General features: G+C 36.8%; 1 protein-coding gene across 2 annotated transcripts in view; it reads right to left on the reverse strand.

Moving 5' to 3' along the window:
* RNF115 (ring finger protein 115) overlaps window positions 1–21,711 on the reverse strand; it is a 66,048-nt gene that overhangs the window by 21,990 nt on the left and 22,347 nt on the right. For both annotated transcript variants that reach the window (XR_014299287.1, XM_082685141.1), the window contains exons 2-4: window positions 20,849–20,907; window positions 17,151–17,208; window positions 4,450–4,661 (exon numbers count right to left, since the gene is read on the reverse strand). Coding sequence is in view for 1 of the 2 variants with exons in the window: in XM_082685141.1 (XP_082541267.1) it covers window positions 4,450–4,661; window positions 17,151–17,208; window positions 20,849–20,907 (329 nt within the window). In the remaining variant the exon portion in view is untranslated. The remainder of the gene's footprint in view (window positions 1–4,449; window positions 4,662–17,150; window positions 17,209–20,848; window positions 20,908–21,711) is intronic.

Below are 21,711 nucleotides of genomic sequence, written 5' to 3' on the forward strand. Positions count from 1 at the left end.
ATGAGGTGCTTTGGGAGAGCACAAAGAAGGGCTTCTGATCTAATCCTGAGGTAACAAGAGGCTTCCTAAATTCACCAAAGGATTAATTGGGTTAAGAAAGTAGTAGAGATATTTCTGCCAAGGAAACAGATTAAGTAAAGGTAAACAAGCTAGAAATACCATGGTGTATGTAGAGAATGGTAAGTTTTGTATTGGTGAAAGAAAAAAAAAGCAGAAGTGACAGGAAACAAGGCTGAAGAGTTCAGAAACATAGAGGACCTTATATATGAAGTTATGGACCCTATGACAATGGATTTTATACAGAGAAGTGACAGAGATTTGAAAATTTAGGTAGATAATCCTGCAAGGGTAATAAGGGATCAAATTTAAGAATGGTGGGGCGCCCAGGTGGCTCAGTTAGTTGTTAATCATCTACCTTCAGCTCAGGTCATAGATCCCAGGGTCCTGGGATCAAGCCCCATATCGGGCTCCCTTCTTGGCAGGAAGCCTGCTTCTTCCTCTCCCACTCCCCCTGTGTGTGTTCCCTCTCTTGCTGTGTCTCCCTCTGTCAAATAAATAAAATCCTTTTTAAAAAAATTAAGAATGGTAATGGTTTGAAGGAGATATGGACGTGAACTAAAAGGGAAATGGTTGGACAAAATAGGAGATGAGAAACAGGAAAGAAAAATCAGGAAGAATAAGTATCTAACTGGATGCATATATAGCAGAAAGTTGAGCAGGACAAAGAAAAGAGTCTATGTTAAGGCCTCAGTTTCTAAACTGCGTAGAGAGTGGTAGCCCCAATCAAATTCAAATAAAGAAAAAGGATTCAGTTTGGAAGAAATGAGTTTAGCTTCCATCTTGGTGAGTTTAGAGTATCTGTGGAACATCCAAACAGAAGTGTCTAACAAGGGGATATATATTCAAGTCTCAAATTAAGGGGAAAGGTCAAAACAGAAATATAGATCTGGGAGTCTTTAGTATATAGGTAATTATTAGAATTGTGAGATAATCTAAGAATGGCCAGAGAGAACTTATGAAGTAGTGGTTCTCAACCAAGGACAATTTTGCTCCCTAGGGGACATTTGGCAAGGTCTGAAGACAGTTCTGATCGTCATAACTAGGAGGATAAGGGGGGTTACTACAGGTAGTAGACAGAAGCCAGGGATGCTGCTAAACAATGTAACATTACAGGAGAGCCCCCCACATGATCAAGAATTACCCAGCCCAACAAAGTCACTAAGCTCCAAAGTTAAGAACCCTGTTGCAGACTAAGGAAAAGCAGAATGAAGAAAACACCTTGGGAAACCAGTATTTAGGAAGTATCCACTAGAAGGAAAAGTGAGAGAAGAGGTAAATCAAGAAAATTCACTGTCATGGAAGTCAGAAAAGTAGAGAATTTCAAAAGGGGGGAAAATATCGAATTCAGTACATTAGACCCATACAATAAAGATTTTGAAATACCTACTGGGTCTTCACCCCTGCAACACAGGGATTTTAATGAAGGAGGACCAGATTACAGTGGTACAGGAATAATGAGAGATAAGGAAGTACACAAAGTAAAAGCAGACTCCTCTCAGGAAATTTTATTGGAAAAGGAAGGAAATAAGATTGGGCAGTAACTAAAGCAATGGTTCTCAACTCGCTACAATCAGAATAACTGCAGAAGCTTTTTAAAATTATCAATGTTTAGATCTCACCCAGAATATCTGAAATGGAATCCGTGGTGAAAGGGACCAGGTATCAGGATTTTAAAAAATATCCTGAGGGGCACCTGGGTGGCTCAGTGGGTTAAGCCGCTGCCTTCGGCTCAGGTCATGATCTCAGGGTCCTGGGATCGAGTCCCACATCGGGCTCTCTGCTCAGCAGGGGGCCTGCTTCCCTTCCTCTCTCTGTGATCTCTTCCCTTCCTCTCTCCTACTGTGATCTCTCTCTCTGTCAAATAAATAAATAAATAAATCTTAAAAAAAAAAAAAAATATCCTGAGACACTAATGTACAGCCAGAATTGAAAATCAAGCTGCTAAAGTGTGGGAGGTGGGGGAGCAGCAAAGAGGTGAAAGGAAGCAAGGAGATGAAAATGAATGAAACTAAATCTCAGAAGAAACAGGAAAAGAATGAGTCAGAAACATGAACTGATGGAGTTATTTTGAAAACAAAGGAAGGATACCTCATCTCAGGAGACTGGAAGGAGAAATAAATATTAATGTAGAAAAATCTGACCCAGGGTTTTTGGTAGTTCATATCTGAGGCTCCAATTTTCTAAAATGAAGAATACAAGTCAGCTGCTGAGAATCAGCTACCAGACAGGAAATCTGGAGTCAAATTTGGCAGAAGTTCAAAATATTTCCTGAGGGGAATGCAAATTAAAAGACTAATCAAAAGCATTGACAGTCTAATGGAGATTAAACAGACTTTGCCAGCTGTAGGGGCACCAATGGGAATATTAATGATTTTCCTCCAGCAATATTCAGCCATCCCTTAGGGGAGGAGCAAAGAAAACGCAGACCACAGCACTGATCCAAAATTGGCAGTTTAGTGGGTGGGAGAAAATAAGTGCACAAGAGTTTTAAACTATAGATGAACTGTAGCTGAGGAGTTCAACAATGGGGTCCATACCACATAGAGAAAGGAAAGTAATCTACATGCAGTTTAATTGGCACAGATTTGCATCTCAGCACCATATATCATTGGTCTGCGATTTTTTGGCTTTTGTCCTAGACAATCCCATTAAATCAGATTCCTTATATCCTATCATTGTCCTAAGAGGAAATGTCTACAACTAACCCTGAAATTCATACAGTATAATGTGAACTAATGGACAAATAGATGGATAGATATGTGATAAAGCAAGTATAGTAACCTATTAATAGTAAAATGTGGAAGGTGTATGTATGTGAGGGAGTGTAGGTTCTAGAACAGCACTGTCCAACAGGACTTTCTGAGATAATGGAAATGTTCTGTAATCTGTGCTGTAAAATATGGTAACTACTAGCAATCTCTGGCTACTGAACCCTAGAAATGTGGCTACTATGACTAAAGAATTCTGAGTTTTATTAACTTTTAATTAATTTAAATCCTTATAACCTCGTGTGGCTAGTGGCTGCCATGCAGCACTGGATTCATATATCCCATATATCAAGTAAATCCTGGGTCTACCACTGATCCAGGTTATTTTATTTCTCTGAGTCTTAGTTTATTTTAATTTAAAGTAAGAATAGTGGGATGCCTGGGTGGCTCAGTTGGTTAAGCCTCTGCCTTCAGCTCAGGTCATGATCCTATAGCATCCTGGGATGGAGTCCCGCATCAGGCTCTTTGCTCAGCAGGGAGCCTGCTTCTCTCGCTGCTTCTGCCTGCTGCTCTGCCTAGCTTGTGCATACTCTCTCTCTCTCTTTCTCTGACAAATAAATAAATAGATAAATAAAATCTTAAAAAAAAATAAGAATAGCAACAGCAGGGTGGTAGCTCAGCTGGTTAAGCCACTGCCTTCATATAATGTTACAGGAGTTTGGGATCGAGTCCTGCACTGGACTCCCAGCTCTGCGGGGAGTCTGCTTCTCCCTCTGACCTTCTCCCCTTTCATGCTCTCTCACTGTCTCTCAAATAAATAAATAAAATCTTAAAAAAAAAAAAGAATAGCAATAGTACCTACTAATTCATATAGATTAAATAAGCAGATAAAGCATGAAGTTCAATCCCATGCATATGGCAAATATTTTTAAAAATTAATGTTTATTACTCCTACAAAATGGGCTCTATGAGATCAAGGGCCAGCATCTGTTTTGCTCACCACTGTATCTAAATGTCTAACAGAAGTGTTCCAGCATAAAAGACAGTCAATAAAAACATTTGTTGCATGAATGTTTTTATCATCACAAGACTATATCTATTTCTTTTTTTTTTTTTTTTTTAAAGATTTTTTATTTATTTATTTGACAGACAGAAATCACGAGGAGACAGAGAGGTAGGCAGAGAGAGAGGAGGAAGCAGGCTCCCCACTGAGCAGAGAGCCCGATGCAGGGCTCGATCCCAGGACCCTGGGATCATGACCTGAGCCGAAGGCAGAGGCTTTAACCCACTGAGCCACCCAGGAGCCCCTAGGCTATATCTATTTCTATGAAATTTCATATTAAGTCCATTGTTTCAATCTACTGAGGTCTTTTTGAATCCTAACGTCACCCAATATATTGGATATTCCTTTTCAGTATCTTCCGATAAATAAATGTATCACCTATATATTAATCTAAGACATTAATAAAATTAACCAGAGACCTATATCATTAGTTTTAGCATCATTTGTTAATTGGTAGCAGCTGAAAAGAGACATTCTATTTAACTTCACCTTCATTCTGTTTTTATACCTCCATCTTGTCCATAAAGGTAAGAAGTATGAGAACCTTATAAAGATTAGATTATGCCAGTATGTCCTTCATTGAAACTACCCTTAAAGAAACTTAAATAAAAAACTCACCCTTCAATAGCTGGGGATCTATCAGGACGAGTACTTCCTCGTGATCTGTATCTTCGAGTCATTGGCAGCCGTGGAGGCCGGCTTGGTCCCCAGAAGTCAGTGTGAGTTTGGTGACCCCTCTCATTGGCTCTATTATCTTGGTCCAGTGGATTGCTACTTAGAAATGGTCTAAAATCTGGGAAAAACATCGTGTGGTCCAAATGCTCCCAGAGCTAGTAAAAAAACAGAAATAAACAACACGTTACTGGTTTCAAGATCAGAGGAAATGATAAAGAATAAATACTGAAAAAGAGGAAAAAAAATTTTTTTGGAATAGTTTTTAACACTTTGAAATTCAGTAGCTCCAAACTAAAGACGTGTATGTTTCCCTAGTTTCATGAAGGAGAAAAAAAAATGTCTTTCAAGAGCATGCATGGTGTATGTGTGTGCAGGAGAGGCACTTAGACACCGAGAAAGTTAATTTTCCTCATACAGAAACAAGCCAACAGCTGGACCCTTTCCTTAACACTGATCTCATGTCCACATGCCTCTGGCCAGTGTCTCCTTCTGAAGTAAAAATGCGAGCCAGACATGATCATGGACTTCTGTCCTAGGCATAATCATGTAGATCATCATATTCTTGTGCTTTGTCACAAATAACATCCACATTTCTACTATGTAATTATCTAAGGTTTAAATAAAATGGATGTATTTACACACTTTATAAAGAGCACCATTACCACAAAGTAGAGACAGAGGTCTATAAAATACTTCTATTATCTAGAAGCTGCATCAGAAAGGGGCATTGTCAAAGCCTGCCAAAGCAGTGCAGGAATGTTTGATAAGACCATTCTATTGTACACATTTTATCATTACAAAGGTGTTGTTGGGTGTGTGGGAGTGTTGGGGGGGGGTTGGGTTGGGGAGGTGTTTGGAATTATTCAACAAAGACTGCATGGAAAAAACAAACCACCAAATTTAAATTGTATTTACCTGTACACCAGGTATTTTCAGAGAGACTACTATTTATTTTACTATAGCCAACCAAGTACATAACCCTGGTTACATCCTGGTCTTTTCATTTTGTTTCAAAATTTTAAGTCCAACAGAAAACACATTATTTAGTGTATATATAATAACAGGGACACAAAACTGCTCAGCACAAGATCTTAGGTCTTAAAATCCTCACAGCCCATCTGCTCAAGACTAGTTATTTCTTCCAGAGACCCATGCTAACAACAGTCTCCTCTAGAAACATTCAGAGAAAGGGATACCAGCCCAGCTGCATGTTAAAGTTGATCTGATTCCAGACCAAACTCCAGTCTCAACCTAACATCTAATAACTTGTCAAATTAATTCCTGAAATTAAGGAGTTTGTTTAGGTTTGTCAACAATGTTATTTTTTGTCATCTTTCTCCAGTTTACATTTTGCTTCTTGATTTTCAAAGATGTTTCCTCCTCCTTTAATTAAAAAAATACATAATAAATATATTACAAAAATGCAAATGCAGAATATAAAATACAAAGTGCAATACAGTTCTACTCTCCTACTCAGAAGTTAATTTAGTGTGTAGAATTCCAATCTTTAAATATCTCCGTGTTAACACACACATATTCTTTCATTCAATAAATGCCTGTTTAGCATGTACTCTTTCTGTACTTTCTGGGAACTATTTAAGATATGGTAGTAAATAAGATGTTGAAAAAAAAAAAAAAAACCTCTGCCTCAATGGATTTCATTTTTTTTTTCAAAGATTTTATTTATTTATTTGACAGACAGGTTATAAGTAGGCAGAGAGGCAGGCAGAGAGAGAGGAGGAAGCAGGCTCCCTGCTGAACAGAGAGCCTGATGTGGACCCTGGGATCATGACCTGAGCCGAAGGCAGAGGCTTTAACCCACTGAGCCACCCAGGCGCCCCAATGGATTTGATTTTTAAGTTGAAGAGATACTATCCCACAAATAGAAGGCAAAGGCAAAGGAAACTGTAGATGTTAGGGATTAAAGCCACAAAGGAAAAAGAGGCACTGACTCAGAATACAAAGTCCTATCATGCTTTTCAATAGCAGCACAATATGGATGTTTTTATATTATATTTCATGTAGTTTTAACATTTTTATTATGATACTGGTATTTGATACATGTAAAACATAATGAGGCATTAAGAAAATAAAATATATACCCACATAACCATCTCTTAGTTCACATCACTAAAGCCCTAAAGCCACTGAAACCCTCTGTGTGTCCCTCCCTGTCCGAACCTCCAGTAACCACAACCCATAATTTTTAAACATCCCCTTGATTTCCTTTATCGTTTTACTAGAAATGTATGTATCTCTAATAAAATGTGACTTAACGAATTATGAAAGTGCCTTATGAAAGCACTTGCATTTTTGGTCTCACATGTCAGTGCATTCATGTTCACACACATTTTACACCACACTTTCTCCTCTCAATAAACATCTAGATTGTTTCTAGGTTTTTGCTATTACAAACAGCCAGTGTGAACATTCATATATGCAGAGATAGAAAAGTCTCTCCATTTCGCAGTTTGTACAACTTTATATGGTCTATATATCTTCAATTTTACTAGGCAATGCCAAACTGTTTTTGCAAAGTTATCATCAATTCACACATTCACCAAGAGTTTCCATTGTACCAAATCCTGGCAAGCACTAGATAGCACAGGGCTTTTGTTTTTGTTTTTAGTTTTTACCAATCTGCTAGATAGAAAATGGTATCTCATTGTAAGGTTTTTGTTCCTGGCGTGTAAGAATAAATAGGAGAGTTTATTTAAAATGCATATTCTTTGGCTCTACTCCAGAAAGTAAATTCAATAGGTCTGCAAAGAGCCTGAAAGACTCCCTTCAGCATTTCTTATACAGAAGGTCTATCAGCAAAGAAATCCATCAAATGTTGTTTATCTGGGAATGTCTTAATTTTTCCTTCATTCTTGAAAGATACTTTTGCCAGAGGGTTTTTTTTCCCCCCTAATAAAGAATTTTATTTATTTGAGAGAAGGACTGCATAGTGCACAGGCAGGATCGGGGGCAGGGCAGAGGAGGAGTAAGAAGCAGACACCCCACTTCCCACTGAGGGGCTGGACCCTGGATATCACAACCTTAGCCAAATGAAGGCAGACAGTTAACTAACTGAGCCCCTCAGGCGCCCCACTTTTGCCAGATTTTACATTCTTGGCTGGCAGTTTCTTCTTTCAGCACTTTAAAATAACATCACTGCCTTCTAGCCTTTAATATTAGCCCAACCTTAATTTTTTTTTTTTTTTTTTTTTTATTTGACAGAGTGGCAGGCAGAGGGAGAGGGAGAAGACAGCTCCCTGCTGAGCAGAGAGCCCAATGCAGGTCTCAATCTCAGGACCCTGGGATTATGACCTGAGCCAAGCCACCCACATACCCCTCAACCTTGAATTCTTAGGATGAACACAAGCTGGCTTTTATAATACATTGCTGCATTCTATTTCTGGGGTTTGGGTAAATTTCTGCATCTTATGTTCATGAGTGAATTAGCCCCTAATGTTCCTTTTGTATACTCTCCTTGTCTGGTTTTGCTATGAGGTTATCCTAGCCCCATAAAATATATTAGGAATCATTCTTTTTCATATGGATATCCTGTAGCACAGATAAAGAATTACTGGGTATAAGCATTTTAAATTTTGTTAGATTACACCAAGCCATCCACCAAAGGGCTATACCAATTGATACTCCTCAGAGTATAACAGCTTTCATTCTCCCATACTCTTGCCAACACTGTTTTTTTTTTTTTTTTAAGATTTTATTCACTTATTTGACAGACAAAGATCACAAGTAGGCAGAGAGAGAGAGGAGAAAGCAGACTCCCCAAGGAGCAGAGAGCCCGATGCGGGGCTCGATCCCAGGAACCTGGAATCATGACCTGAGCTGAAGGCAGAGGCTTTAACCCAATGAGCCACCTAGGCGCCCATCCAACACTGTTTTTTAATAACTTCCAAAAACTTCTGATGTCCAACCAGATGAACAAAAAATAATACGCACACTAAAAGTGAAATAAAGCACCTTTACACTTTAACTGCCATTTGTACTTCATCATCAGACTTATCTCCCCTTCTAGTGACAGTTCCCCCCCCCCCAGTAAAGATTACTGGTTTCTAGTCTGAAAAGTGGTCTAAAACACAACATTTTTCATGACCCCAAATTCCAAAGTAAACGCAACTTTTAAATATCCAAAACTGTACTTGCCTTTAATAAGTGAAAAGTATTACCCCTTCCATGTTTTCCATCATCCAACTCACTTACATAAATACAGGAAATGTACAATACCCTTACTATAAGAATAAAGTTCCACAAAGTCTGCTCACAGAAAAGAACTCTCAAAGCAATCATTATAATTAACTTAAAAACTAAATATTTGAGAATTGTGACTAGAAGAAAAATCAAGTACCAAGAGCATAATAATCTGCATTGATAATTATACAAATTGTTATCACATCTAATACATACAAAAATTCTAAAGGAGCCAAAGATTAGCTGCAACACAAGCATGAGGTATTTGGTATATGTTTGGAAACTGACAATTAGTGCAAACAATGTATTTGTCCCAAACAGTGCACACTGGCCCCGGAACACAGGATACAAAGTGTGCTAAACAAATTTATACCAAATCAACACTAAGGAAAAGAACAGCTTCAGGCTATATGCCTCTGAGCAAACTTAGACAAGCATAAGAGGTTTTAAAAAAAAAAAAAAAAGCCTATCTATAAAACTGGATATTCAGCACATGGCTTATGTATAAGTAAAACCAGAGAACATTATTACAAAGTTTTGGTGAAACAGCCAAAAGATTCATAGAGACCGTTTATTTGACAATTTTTGCTTGAAAAACTGAAATGTTACTCTGAATGGAGGTAAAAAGACAAATACTTCTGAAAACACCCATGCTGAAATATTTACAGATTTCACTATAAAAAACAGGATGGACAGTACTTTTCCAGAATTTGCTATTAGCTAACCATAATCACATTAGCATCCCTTAAAATACTATGGTCTGTTCCTCAAAAGTTAAACAGTTACCAGAAGACCCAGCAATTTCACGCCTAGTTACATATCTAAGAAAACATATGTTCACACAAAAATTTACACACAAATATTCCTTATTCATAACAGCTAAATAGTGTAAACAACCAAATGCCCACCAACTGATGAGTGAATAAAGTGTAGTACTATATCCATACAAATGAAATATTACATAGCCATAAAAAAGAATAAAGTACTGATACATGCTACAACATGGATGAACACTCAAAACAATATGGTAAGTGAAAGAAATCAGTCACAAAGGTCACGTAATGTATGATTTAAATAAAATGTCCCAAATAGGCAAATCCAGCGAGAAAATAGATTGGTGGTTACCTAGAGCTGAGGGAATTAGGGAGAAAAAAGGAGTGATTATGGATACAGGGTTATTTTTGGGGGTGATAAAGAACTTTTAGAATTAGTGGGGATGGGGGTGCCTGGGTGGCTCAGTGGGTTAAGCAGCTGCCTTCGGCTCAGGTCATGATCTCAGGGTCCTGGGATCGAGTCCCGCATGGGGCTCTCTGCTCAGCAGGGAGCCTGCTTCCTCCTCTCTCTCTCTCTCTGCCTGCCTCTCCAACTACTTGTGATTTCTGTCAAATAAATAAATAAAATCTTAAAAAAAAAAAGATTTCCTCCTGTGTTTTCTTCCTCAAAGTATAAAAAAGCTTTACATTTAGGTCTATCTTGGGCTATCCATCTTGGGCTAATTTCTATATATAGTTTAAAGTTTGTATCTAGGCTCATATTATTGTACTGCAAATGTTTCAGCACATTTAAAAGGCCATCTTTTTTCTCCTGGATTGCCTTTGTACATTTGTCAAAATCACTTGTCCATAGTGTGTGTCTGCTTCTGGATTCTGGATATTCTGCTCTTTTGATCTTTGTGGCAATAACACAGTCTTGATTACTGTAGCTTTATAATAAGCTCTAAAATCAGGTATTAGTCCTCCAACTTTTTTCTTCTTTTTCAAAGAAGTTTTAGCTATTCTAACCACCTCGCATCTCCATGTGAATTTTGCAATCTGCTTGTCAATTTCTATAAAAAAAAGTTGACTGGGATCTTTATTGGAATTACACCAAATTATAAATGACATCCCAACAATATTAAGTTCATCCTGAGTGGGACATTATTTCTCCATTTATTTAGGTGTTCTTCAATTTCTTTAAGTACATTTTGTAATTCTCCATTTTTGGATCTTATATATCTTTTCTGAAAAAGTATTTCACATTTGTATACTATTGTAAATTATTTTTTTAACTTCGATTTCCAACTATTGCTAATAAGTAAAAATATAATTGATTTTTGCTTGTTTTTTCATACCCTGTAACCTTGCTAATAAATTCACTAACTAGTTCTAACAGCTCTCTTACAGATTCCTTCAAAATAAATGATCATGCCAACTGTGAAAAGATAGTTTTACGTCTTCCTTTCTAATCTGGATACTACTTACATCTGTCTGTCTCTACCTATCTTACCTTATTATACTGGCTAGAGCCTCTAAAACAATGTTGAACACAAGTGATGAGAAAGGACATCCTGGTCTTATTCCTGATCTTAGCTAGAAAACACTGTGTTTCACCATTAATAATGGTATTAATTACAGGATTTTAGTAGAAGTTCTTTGTCAGATAAAGGCTGTTGCCATCTACTTTAGTTTGCTCAGAGATTTTATCAAAAATTGATGTTAGGGGCACCTGGATAGCTCAGTCAATTAACCATCCGGCTCTTGATCTTCGCTCAGGTCATGATCTCAGGGTTGTGAGATCAAGCCCCCGGTTGGGCTCTGTGCTGGGCATGGAGCCCAGTTAAGATTCTCCTTTTCTCCCTCTGCCCGCTCCCCACAAGGAAAGTATGTGCTCTTGCTCTCTCTTTAAAAAAATTTTTTTTTTAGATTTCGTCAAATACTTAATCTGCATCCACTGAGATGACTATATGGTTTTTACTCTGTAGTGTACTATGGTGAGTTACGTTGTTTGATTTTTCAAATGTTGAACTAACATTCAAATTATGAACTAACATTACAAATGAAATAAATCTCATTTGAACATGATGTCTAACCCTTCTCATAAACTGTTGGGTTCTATTTGCTAAAATTTTGTTGAGGATTTTCACATCTATGTTCACAAGGGGATACTGGTCCATAGTTTTCTGTTCTTGTAAAATTCTGCCAGGTTTTAAGGACCTAAGTTATTTTTATTTTTTAGAATTTGGGGTGTTTTTTAAGTTAGTTAGTTAATTGTTTATGTATGTATGTATGTAGGTAGGTAGGTAGGTATGTAATCTCTACACCCAACATGGGTCTCAAACTCACAACCCCGAGATGAGTCACATGCTCTTACGACCGAGCCAGCCAGGTATTTTATTTTCAAGAAATGTTTGAACAACTGCTTAATAAGTTCACCTATATAACAAAACCAATTTTCTGTCTAATCAGTAGATTTCCAAAAAATTATATAATTTTTATTCTTTTTAGTTTAACTTTTCACAAAATATTCCATTTGGGAAGATTATATGGTTATTATATGGTTATGATGGTTGTAGAGGCATTCTACCTTTAATCTGCCATTGGTAGCAGAGTTAAATGGCATTAGATTACCAGCTCCAACCACCTTTTATCTTATTTTGAACTGTGTGTGAACCCAAAAGGAGCCTAACTTTTGATCCTTGCTTTTTAGATACTGGAGACCTAAACTATATCTTCATCCTGAGAAAGGCAGTAGCTTTTATTAGCCAACAGGCAAATAAGTGCAGGGGTCCCATTTACCATGGAAACAAAGCTTCTACTTAGAGGTAGAATAAAATTACTGAAACCTAAAAGCTAAGAGGACAATTTAATAGACCCATACTTTAAGACATCTATCTCCAGGAAAATAGATTTGTTCAATAAATTAAGGAAAAATTAGAATAATTTTTTAAAACAATAGTAATAAACATTAGAATGATTTTAAGAAGCAGAGAAGGTAACTGAAAGAAAAGTAAAAAACATGCTCATCCTCAATTCAACTCAGGGGTACCTGGAATATAAGACTTAAAAGTAAATGGAAGGACGGCTGGGTGGTTCAGTCAGTTAAGCATCTGCCTTTGGCTCAGGTCATAATCCCAGGGTACTGGGATCGAGTCCCACATCAGGCTCCTTGCAGCAGGGAGCATGCTTCTCCCTCTGCCTGCCCCTCCCTGACTTGTGCTCTTTTTCTCTGACAAATAAATAAATAAATAAAGTCTTTAAAAAATAAATAAATAAATAAAACCTTCTTATTAAAAAAAAAAAATAAAAGTAAATGGAAATTCAGAGGTTTATACATTTCTGGAGGTCAAAAATAGTAGAATATTAACAACTTTACTTAGTTCAACATAATTTACTTAATGTTTTTTTATTATTTCAGAGCCTTTCTCCACAGGTCCCAGAAGCACACACAAAAGAGCAGAGTCTTTCTTCATGAAGGTAAAGGCAAAATTGCTATCACATATTATTGATCTCCCCAAGATGGCACAGTCACTACTCCCATACTCCTGCTAACTTCAGGGTTAAGTCACTAAACCCAGAGTGAAGAGGGAAGAATCAGATCTCTCATTTCCATCGCGGACCTCTTCAATCATTCCTCATTATTCTTCTCTACCAGAGGAGTAATGTATCTGACTGGTGAGTGGCAAGAGCCTAACATCTGCTGATTCACCATTCATTCATTTCTCCAACGGATGGGGTTCACCTATTAGGAAGCTACACAGATGCAAAAAAAAAAAAAAAAAAAAAAAATGGTTCTGAGTATGAATGCCTCCTCTGCAACCTCTAATTCTTAGGTAAGTCATCCTATATAGACTTTGGATGTCCATTTGGCCACAGATCAACCAACCATGTTCTCCAATACGGAAGAGTAAAACTAAATTTTTGTTTCCATCTGTCTGGCTTCTGTATTTCTGAATGTGTTCTAGATTCAGAGGTGGAGGGAAGAGATACAATCCACAATGAACTATCACACATAACCAGACATGTTTAACATAGGATAACAGTTTAACACAGTACAGGCATGAACCAATATGAACTCATAAATTTTATATTCTTTTAACTACAAGGAGACAAAAAAGTTTTTTTACATAACCCTAAGTAAATGTTAAAAAGCAGAAATTCAATATAGTATACTCTGTGAATGCCTCTGGAAACAGTTATGAATCATGTAGGTGAAAAATGTAAAATATGCAAAGAAATAAAGCTAAAATAATGAGAATACAGATTTTTCATTTTTAAAAATCTTAATGCTGTTATAGTATCTTTCAGTACCAATGACTCAAGACAAAACCTGAAAGGAAATATGTGGAGAAAAGAAGCTCCTGGAATAGAGGGACTCCAGATGTTTTTAGTATTTTTTTATTGTCATTTTAATGCTACATCATGTACCAAAAGAAATTTTATTTAAATAAATACAAATCAGACTGCTCAGAGCACCCTACCTTCATGTATATACCTGGGAGTTCTGCTTCCAGGAAGCCACCTATCTTATTTTCTGCTAATCAGAGGCAGCAGCCACAGCCACTTTTGCACTGAAGTGATCCATTTTGGTAAGCTGAGACTCTCAGATCAGATGTCTCAATGGCACCAGGTCATGGTCAGAAGCTTTCAAGTAATCAATGAAACCCTCAGGCAGCCATGGGCTCAATTCACCAGGTTACCACCAGGAACCTCAATACAGCAATGCCCTTCCTCCCTACAAACTGCTAGCAACATTTTTAGATTCATTCTACACTGATCCTCACACAATACTCAGACAAAACTCCCATTTAACTAGCAACCCTCCTCCCACCCTCACTCCAACTTTACCCACTCTATCTCCTGACCCAACAGCCACTTAATAAAAAAATTTAAAAAATCAATACTAACTTTGTTAAAATTTTGCTTGGACTAAGCCTCTTCTAACATACCTAGTATTTTAAGAATTCAGCTATCAGCAAATGCTAATTATAGAAAATAACATCTTTTTTGTACAAGGAACTCTGGCTGAGGAAAACTGAACAAAACTCAGCATAAGCTTTTGCTAAACTTATAAACTAAAATATGGAAAAGGAAAATAACTTTGGTTTCTATTTATAATTTTCTAAGTGTTTCATCCAGGGACATGAGTCTAAAACCTTATAGCTTATGAATATTATTTTGAGATAGTTTTTTTCACCTCATTGTGTATTTGAATTCTGTCTACCATGTAAGGTTCCAATGCTTGATGCCTTCTTTTAACTTCCTCATGAAGAAGTTTTACCTTTTCAACAAAGTTTTGAGAATGGCTAAAATGTATTGAAATTCACTGCATGGCAGGCACATTGGCCTACACACCTAGAATGTCTTACTTCATTTAACCCTCACAAACCTATGAGGTAGATATTATTTTCCCCAATTTACAAAGAAACAGAAGCACAAAGAGATTCTAAGTAATTTTGCCCAGGTTACACAGCCAGTTAAGTGGTGAACCCAGAATTTGAACTCAGGCAATCTTGTTCCAGGCATACTACTGTGTCATTTGACCTCTCTCCTCCTAAACACTTCAGTCTTCCCAGAGGCTGCAGCCTACCAATCTCTCCCTTCTACTGTACTTGTTATATACCTCCCACAATAAGCTTATCACACTCTCTGTGTACTCTTTGTTATTTTCCCATTTGCTTCATGTGTTTGCACTTGTTCCCCAATGAAATTTTAAGTTTCTTGCAGGCAAGGTAACCATGACATTTGCTTCTTGTCCCTACTGCTAGGAGAATGCTGTATATAAAACATTTAGCTAAGAAGCTGACAGATTTAAATCCCTGGCAACTTCTATATCATAAAGACAGATTTTTTCTATTTTTTAAATGCAAAATATAATTAGAAAAGGAAAAAACTGACATACTCAGGCATGATAACAAGGGATCTCTACAGAGGGAAAACTGGGCATAATAGTGCCCTTGCTATAAACCCTAAGGGACATGAAGCCACAGGCTATGATTCAGCAAAATTACTTTTAACACCTGAAGGATAGCTCATGCCATCAGTGACAGATTTAGCATTACTAAAGTTAGGAAAATGACTACCTATATTTATTTTTCTTCTTAATGCATCTCCCCTGGTGAGTCATATCTATAAAACTGACAGACCAATGTTTTTCCATTTCCTAAGAGAACTAACATTTAAAGAAAATCAGATAAAGTTTCTTCAGCATATGTATAATTAGTAAGTGACAATCTATGTTATTGGAAATAACACACACAGGGAAATACATAATAAAATTAAAAAGGCTTCCAGGCCTGGCAAGAATAAGCTTTAAATAATGTTTTTCAATCTATCAAAATGAGAAAATAAAAATAGTAGTTCAAAGACACAAAATTTCTTGCAACGCACACTTTAACCAGCCCATGTACTAAGGCATTTCAGATTTAACCAAAAAACTTAAAACTGGATGTTAAGAACTACAAAGACCATAAGTAAAAGGAAGTACCTTTAGTAAAACAGAAATTTTACTCAAACATTTTGTCAAGATTCTTGACTATAATTCTAACAACATAAAAATCTGGGGGAATACAGGTCTTGAGATAATTTCAGAGGATGAAGGAGAGGAGCTTAGGGTTTTATGGGCTGCTTCTTGAACACCAATTGTCCAATGTACTGCTAACTGTTTTACTTTACAAACAAATAAATAAATACAAAAAATTCTGCCAGGCTTCTAGGCAACTGAGATATCTTTGGAAAAGGCTAATGTGATCCCAAAACACACACATAGAAACATCATGATTATGGGATTTAATATTTTGTTCTTTTGGCATCTGTTAGCTTTCTAAAGCCAACCAAGTTGTCTGGCAATAGAAGCAAAACAAACCAGTGTTTCTCATAGGATGAGATAGATGGTCTGTCTTTTACAGGGTATAGTCTCTAAATGATTAAAAATAGAGCATTTAATGCCATTTACTTGTACACTTAAAAATGGTTAAAATAATCCCCAAAAAAACTAAGCAAGAGATTTTAAGTTAATGAATAAAATGAAAAACAAAACTACTCTCAATTTAATGTAAAACAGTATTCCAAGATGCAAACTAATGCCTCATTTTCAAATCATAGTTAAGGTTTTTTTCCCAAAACTACGGATGCTACGTTATGTATATAATTGGAAATTAATTATAGGTCCCACCTTGAGATCTGGAAGGCAAGTAAATACCATATACTTAATCTGGCCCCCAATTCCAATCATACCAAACCACCATGTTTATTAGAGGCAATCTCTAAAAACCAGTACCTCTGTGTAAAGCTGAATGGTGACTTCAATTACAACTCATTCTGGCCTGCTATTTCCTTGGCTGCCACATCACCAAAGCAGAGTTTATAGCACTGTTATATCACAAACACCACAAGGTTTTTTTTCCTTTCACACCATATACACAGTTAAGGAAGTAGAAAACAATTGGAAACAACACCAGGTTTAAAACAGCACAGATCAAGAAGGTTCCTCTCTTTGTCAAAGGTTTACCAGAAGTAACATGTCAAAGGCCCAACTACTAAAAACACAAATCTTTCTAAGGGCTACTCTTGCCCACACTTTTCTTATACTTTCTGATGTTCTGCTGCACTTGCGGCAGGTGGAACTCTGTCATGGTTTAAACATCCACCCACTATCTACAGAATCCCTACAGCCAAAGGAAAACTTACCTCTGCAAAATGTGTTGATGTGCTACTGTCTATCCGGCTGCCACCACCACCTAAAAAACTGAAGAGAAAAAGAAATGAGTACTGATTCTATTCCTAGGAACAAGCTTCATTCCCAGAAGCTAAATATAGAATAGTACAATGAGAACAAAGCCCAATAAGGAAAAATAACTCATCCCAATGTGACACCTATGAAGGAAATTATGAAGAACTGGCATGTGGATTAATCTACAAAAGATATTATAACAAACCACAAAATCAAGTATAAATTAAGTGAAAAATTAGAAAGAGGGGCCACCACAGAGTAGGAAGAAGGAACCACAGCCAGCAATGCAATTCAAATTTGACCTAGCAAGAGAAAAAAAAACATTTATTCTCAAGGAGGCAAAGGAATAAAACAAGATTCTCAAAATAACGTTTTGCTAAAAAAAACCATTCAACCACCAGATGAACATAACATTTGAGCCTACTTGGGAATGATTAAATACAGTGCTACAAGGGGCCTGGTACTATACTTTGCACATTATAAAAGATCTCAATAAATATTTTTTCTTCTTTTAATAGTTTATCCTATTCTTTGATTATCCTACCCATCCTTCAGGGCTCATCTCAAATGCTACCTCCTCCATTAAGTCTTTTCTGAACTCACTGACCAAATGAGGATCCAAAGCCCTCTGCACTCTGACTCTGATTATAAATTCTACCTTATTAATATCTAGAATTTATCTCATCCCCTTCTAACCCTTTCCCTCCTTTCATAAATATAAATTCACAGTGCCTGGTGACTCAGTTGGTTTAGTGGCTGCCTTCAGCTCAGGTCATGATCCCAGGGTCCTGGGATGGAGTCCCACATGGGGGGGGCGGTGTCCCTGCTCAGTGGGGAGTCTGCTTCTCCCCCTCCCTCTGCCCCTCCCCCCTGCTCATTCGCTCCCTCTCTCTCTCAAATAAACAAAACCTTAAAAAGCATATGTATACATATAAATTCAGAGGATCAAGAATGTGTTCATACCACAAATACATGTAAAGTGTTTACTGTGTGTAAAACATTATACAGAGCATTCATCATTTTTGAAAAACCCTGCAACGTCATACTCTACATTGGTAACTTGAAAATAAAATTGCTGAATGTGAAAACAGGGGCGCTTGGCTGACTCAGCTGGTACAGCATGTGACTCGATCTCAGGGTTGTAAGTTCAAGCCCCACACTGGGTGGAGAGATTACTTAAAAAAAAAAAAAATGTGTAAACAATAAAATAACTACTCCTGAAGACTGGGGAGAAATATTAGATCCCATTGTCCCCATGAAATCTGCAAAAAAAAAAAAAAAGGAGAGAAAAATGGCTAATATTTTGTGGAGAAAGGAATGGAAAAAAATCACAAGAACTACCAGGTATCACTTTTACTTCAAGACACACGCCTATGAACATGTACACATAGTCACTCCAAATACAAGTCTACAAACTACTACAGATAGCTTTCATTTTCAGAACACCAACTGCACTCAGCTCAATGAGGAAACAAACACAGTTTGGTTAGTCTGAAACCAAAAGTGAAAAAGCAAAGCTAATGCCATTTTCTATGTAGTCATGCTCAGGCCTTATTCACTAATTAGAAACCATTTAACACTTGCATTTGTTTCAGAAGTTAAAAACACTTCAAATGTAGAATAAGCCCAGAAGTACTGGTACATTTATGCTAACTTAGTAAATAATTCAACTACCACTGTATACCCATTTTATTGCTCAAGCCTACTATATTGTTTCAGGGATTCAAATATCCCTGGTAATTAAAGCTATGAACTTTATCTTTTACAGTTCTGCTCCCCCTGAAACTTCCTCAGCATTCCCTTTCCTTAAAATTCCTCCATATTTTAAGAGTAACAAGGCTAATCATAGAAAAGGGATAATAAAACAACCACATGTTCTGAGAGATGTTACAAAGCTTAAGAAAACTTACAAGATGCCCCTGTGATCAATGTCCAGTAACATATGGAGCCCACTACCCAATATTTATACGTAAGGACCTCCTATTGTTCATTTTTACCATCTACTGCTTACCACTGTAATTGCTAAGTATTCAAAAATCAGCCAATGTTTATGAACTTAATATAAAGGGAATACCATGCTACCTCTAAGAAACTGATTCTAAGAAAAAGATTTCTTCAACCATTTAGAACACCAACCTTTCAAAAGACATATAATCTGTACAATTGAGTATTTGCTACTAATGGCACCTGTAGGTGGACAACCTTTGGCCTACAAAGGCACAAATAAAAGAATTAAATCAAGTGAAAGCAGGATCCATAAAATTCATAGTTCCCTTCTAAAAAAACGACTCATCCTACAGGTAATCACTATCTGCATTTATAACCATACTTCGTACACAAGGCTAAAGAAACCAGGATTACTACTTAAAAACTTAGAACAAAAAAGTAAGCCCATCAATTGCCTCCCAATAACCAATATGCTCTTTATTCAATACATGCAGAGCGTAAGTGTTTGCAGTAAGTATTTGATGCCATTATAAAAGCACAAATAAAAAGCTGCCCCAAGTTAGCATGCTATTCTCACAAAATTGCTCATTTTGCTGTCATGCTAATCTTACAGGTTTAAAGCTGGTATTGTGTTATTCAAAAACCAAGATTATTAGATCACCATGTAAGTGTACCAAACCTGATCCCATGCCATATAATGCCCCAGAAGCTCCAGTTCATTTATATATATAATCACCACTCATTAATAAAGTTAAACTAATAGTACATACTGTAAAATGTGTGGTTTTTCCTGGTTGTGGAAGGGCCCTTCAACTTTGGAGTCTGCCAATAGCAACAGCAAAGGAATTATTTACTGCCATTAAAATCTCCAAAGTCACTCCAAGATTAAAAGAAGCTTCAGATTACAGGTTCTTTTCATCCAGTCAGTATTTCATCAATTGTCCAACCAAATTATCTAACCAACAGCCATAAAAGAACAAATGTGCCATTATGTTTAGCCATAAAAGGCCATCCTACCAACGCTATTCTACTTTTTATTAAGTTTTTATAGTTTTACCCATATTAACCAAAAAGTAATATAAAATACTGTCACTTTCAGGAACACTTCCCCTTTTATAAGGTTTATATCTCTAGAAAGACCAATAAGAGCTGATTTCAAGCATTATGAACCAAATTAATATTACAGTTATAAAATGGCGTAAGTCTGACTGCAATAATTTTAGTAAGATGAAGGATCCAAAGGCTTTCCTCAAAAGAGAGTAATAACTCGGTTTCCCTGACTAGACCAGCCTGCTTACCTTCTTAGATATCTTTGTCAGAAGTCAGTCCCAAGCTGACCGAAGAGGTTTAACAGCCATTTACCTTTAGGCAACAGAGTGGTCACTGAAACCACCCAATAATCTAAAAGGACACCAAAGACTCAGAAAACAAATGCAAACTTACCAGATTTCCTCTGATATGGATATAGAGATTTCAAAGGAATGCCACACACAATCAGAAGCAGAGGATCTCACCATACCCACTATCACATCACATCCCAAATTCTTCCATTTTTATTACCCTTCCCTCTTCTTCCCTCCCTCCGTTCCTTCCACTTAGCAGAGAACATAAGTTATAGAACAATTTTCCTTTTATTCATTCAGTCAATGGTGACAGAAAACAATTTTGATAACAAAATGCCTGATTTATTCATGAGTTTATACAATACCTGGAATCATCTGTCACTTCTTCAATAAAGCCTGATTCACATCTGGGACAAATATATTCCTATAAAAGAGAGAAAGAAAGAAACAGGAATCTTTCATTAGAAAGCTAAGCATGTAGTTTCAGAGTAATATGCAGTATACAAGCTGATGTGATGAAATGTTACATGTACTTGCTGACTCCAAGGACAGTTTTTTTTATCACACTCTGGCAAATAAAGAATTCGATAAGAAGTTTGCAGAATAGCTTCATAAGAGGTTCCCTCTGAGAGCTCCCACTGAAAGGGAGAATGTCAGATTTTTGTTTTTTAATTTGGGTTGATTTTTTTAAAAACTGGGATAAATTCATGATCTAATTTTCTCTTCAAATCTAATGAAAAACCTCCACTAGTTATCAGAGCAGTATTAAGATTATAAAACTGGGGGCACCTGGGTGGCTCAGTGGGTTAAGGCCTCTGCCTTTGGCTCGGGTCATGATCCCATGGTCCTGGGACTGAGCACCGAATCGGGCTCTCTGCTCAGCAGGGAACCTGCTTCCCCACCTGTCTCTGCCTACCTCTCTGCCTGCTTGTGATCTCGGTCAAATAAATAAATAAATAAAATCTTTGGGGGGGGGGATTATAAAATTAATGGGTACAAAAACTGCTATTTGATACTATACACGTGTAAAAGACACAAACTGAAGCATGACATAAATCAAGTGGTAAACTAGGAATTAACAATGAAGTTTTCAGTATTTCTTATCTATTTTCTGACTACCAATGGCTCTAAATAAAACTTAACATTCTCAGGTATTTAACAGAAATGTTAATTCAAATAACTAGAACAATTCCATATCAGCTTCTACTTCCTTCAGTACCAAGAATCT

Source organism: Mustela nivalis, assembly GCF_964662115.1.
Source record: "Mustela nivalis genome assembly, chromosome: 10".
NCBI classification, from domain to species: Eukaryota; Metazoa; Chordata; class Mammalia; order Carnivora; family Mustelidae; genus Mustela; species Mustela nivalis.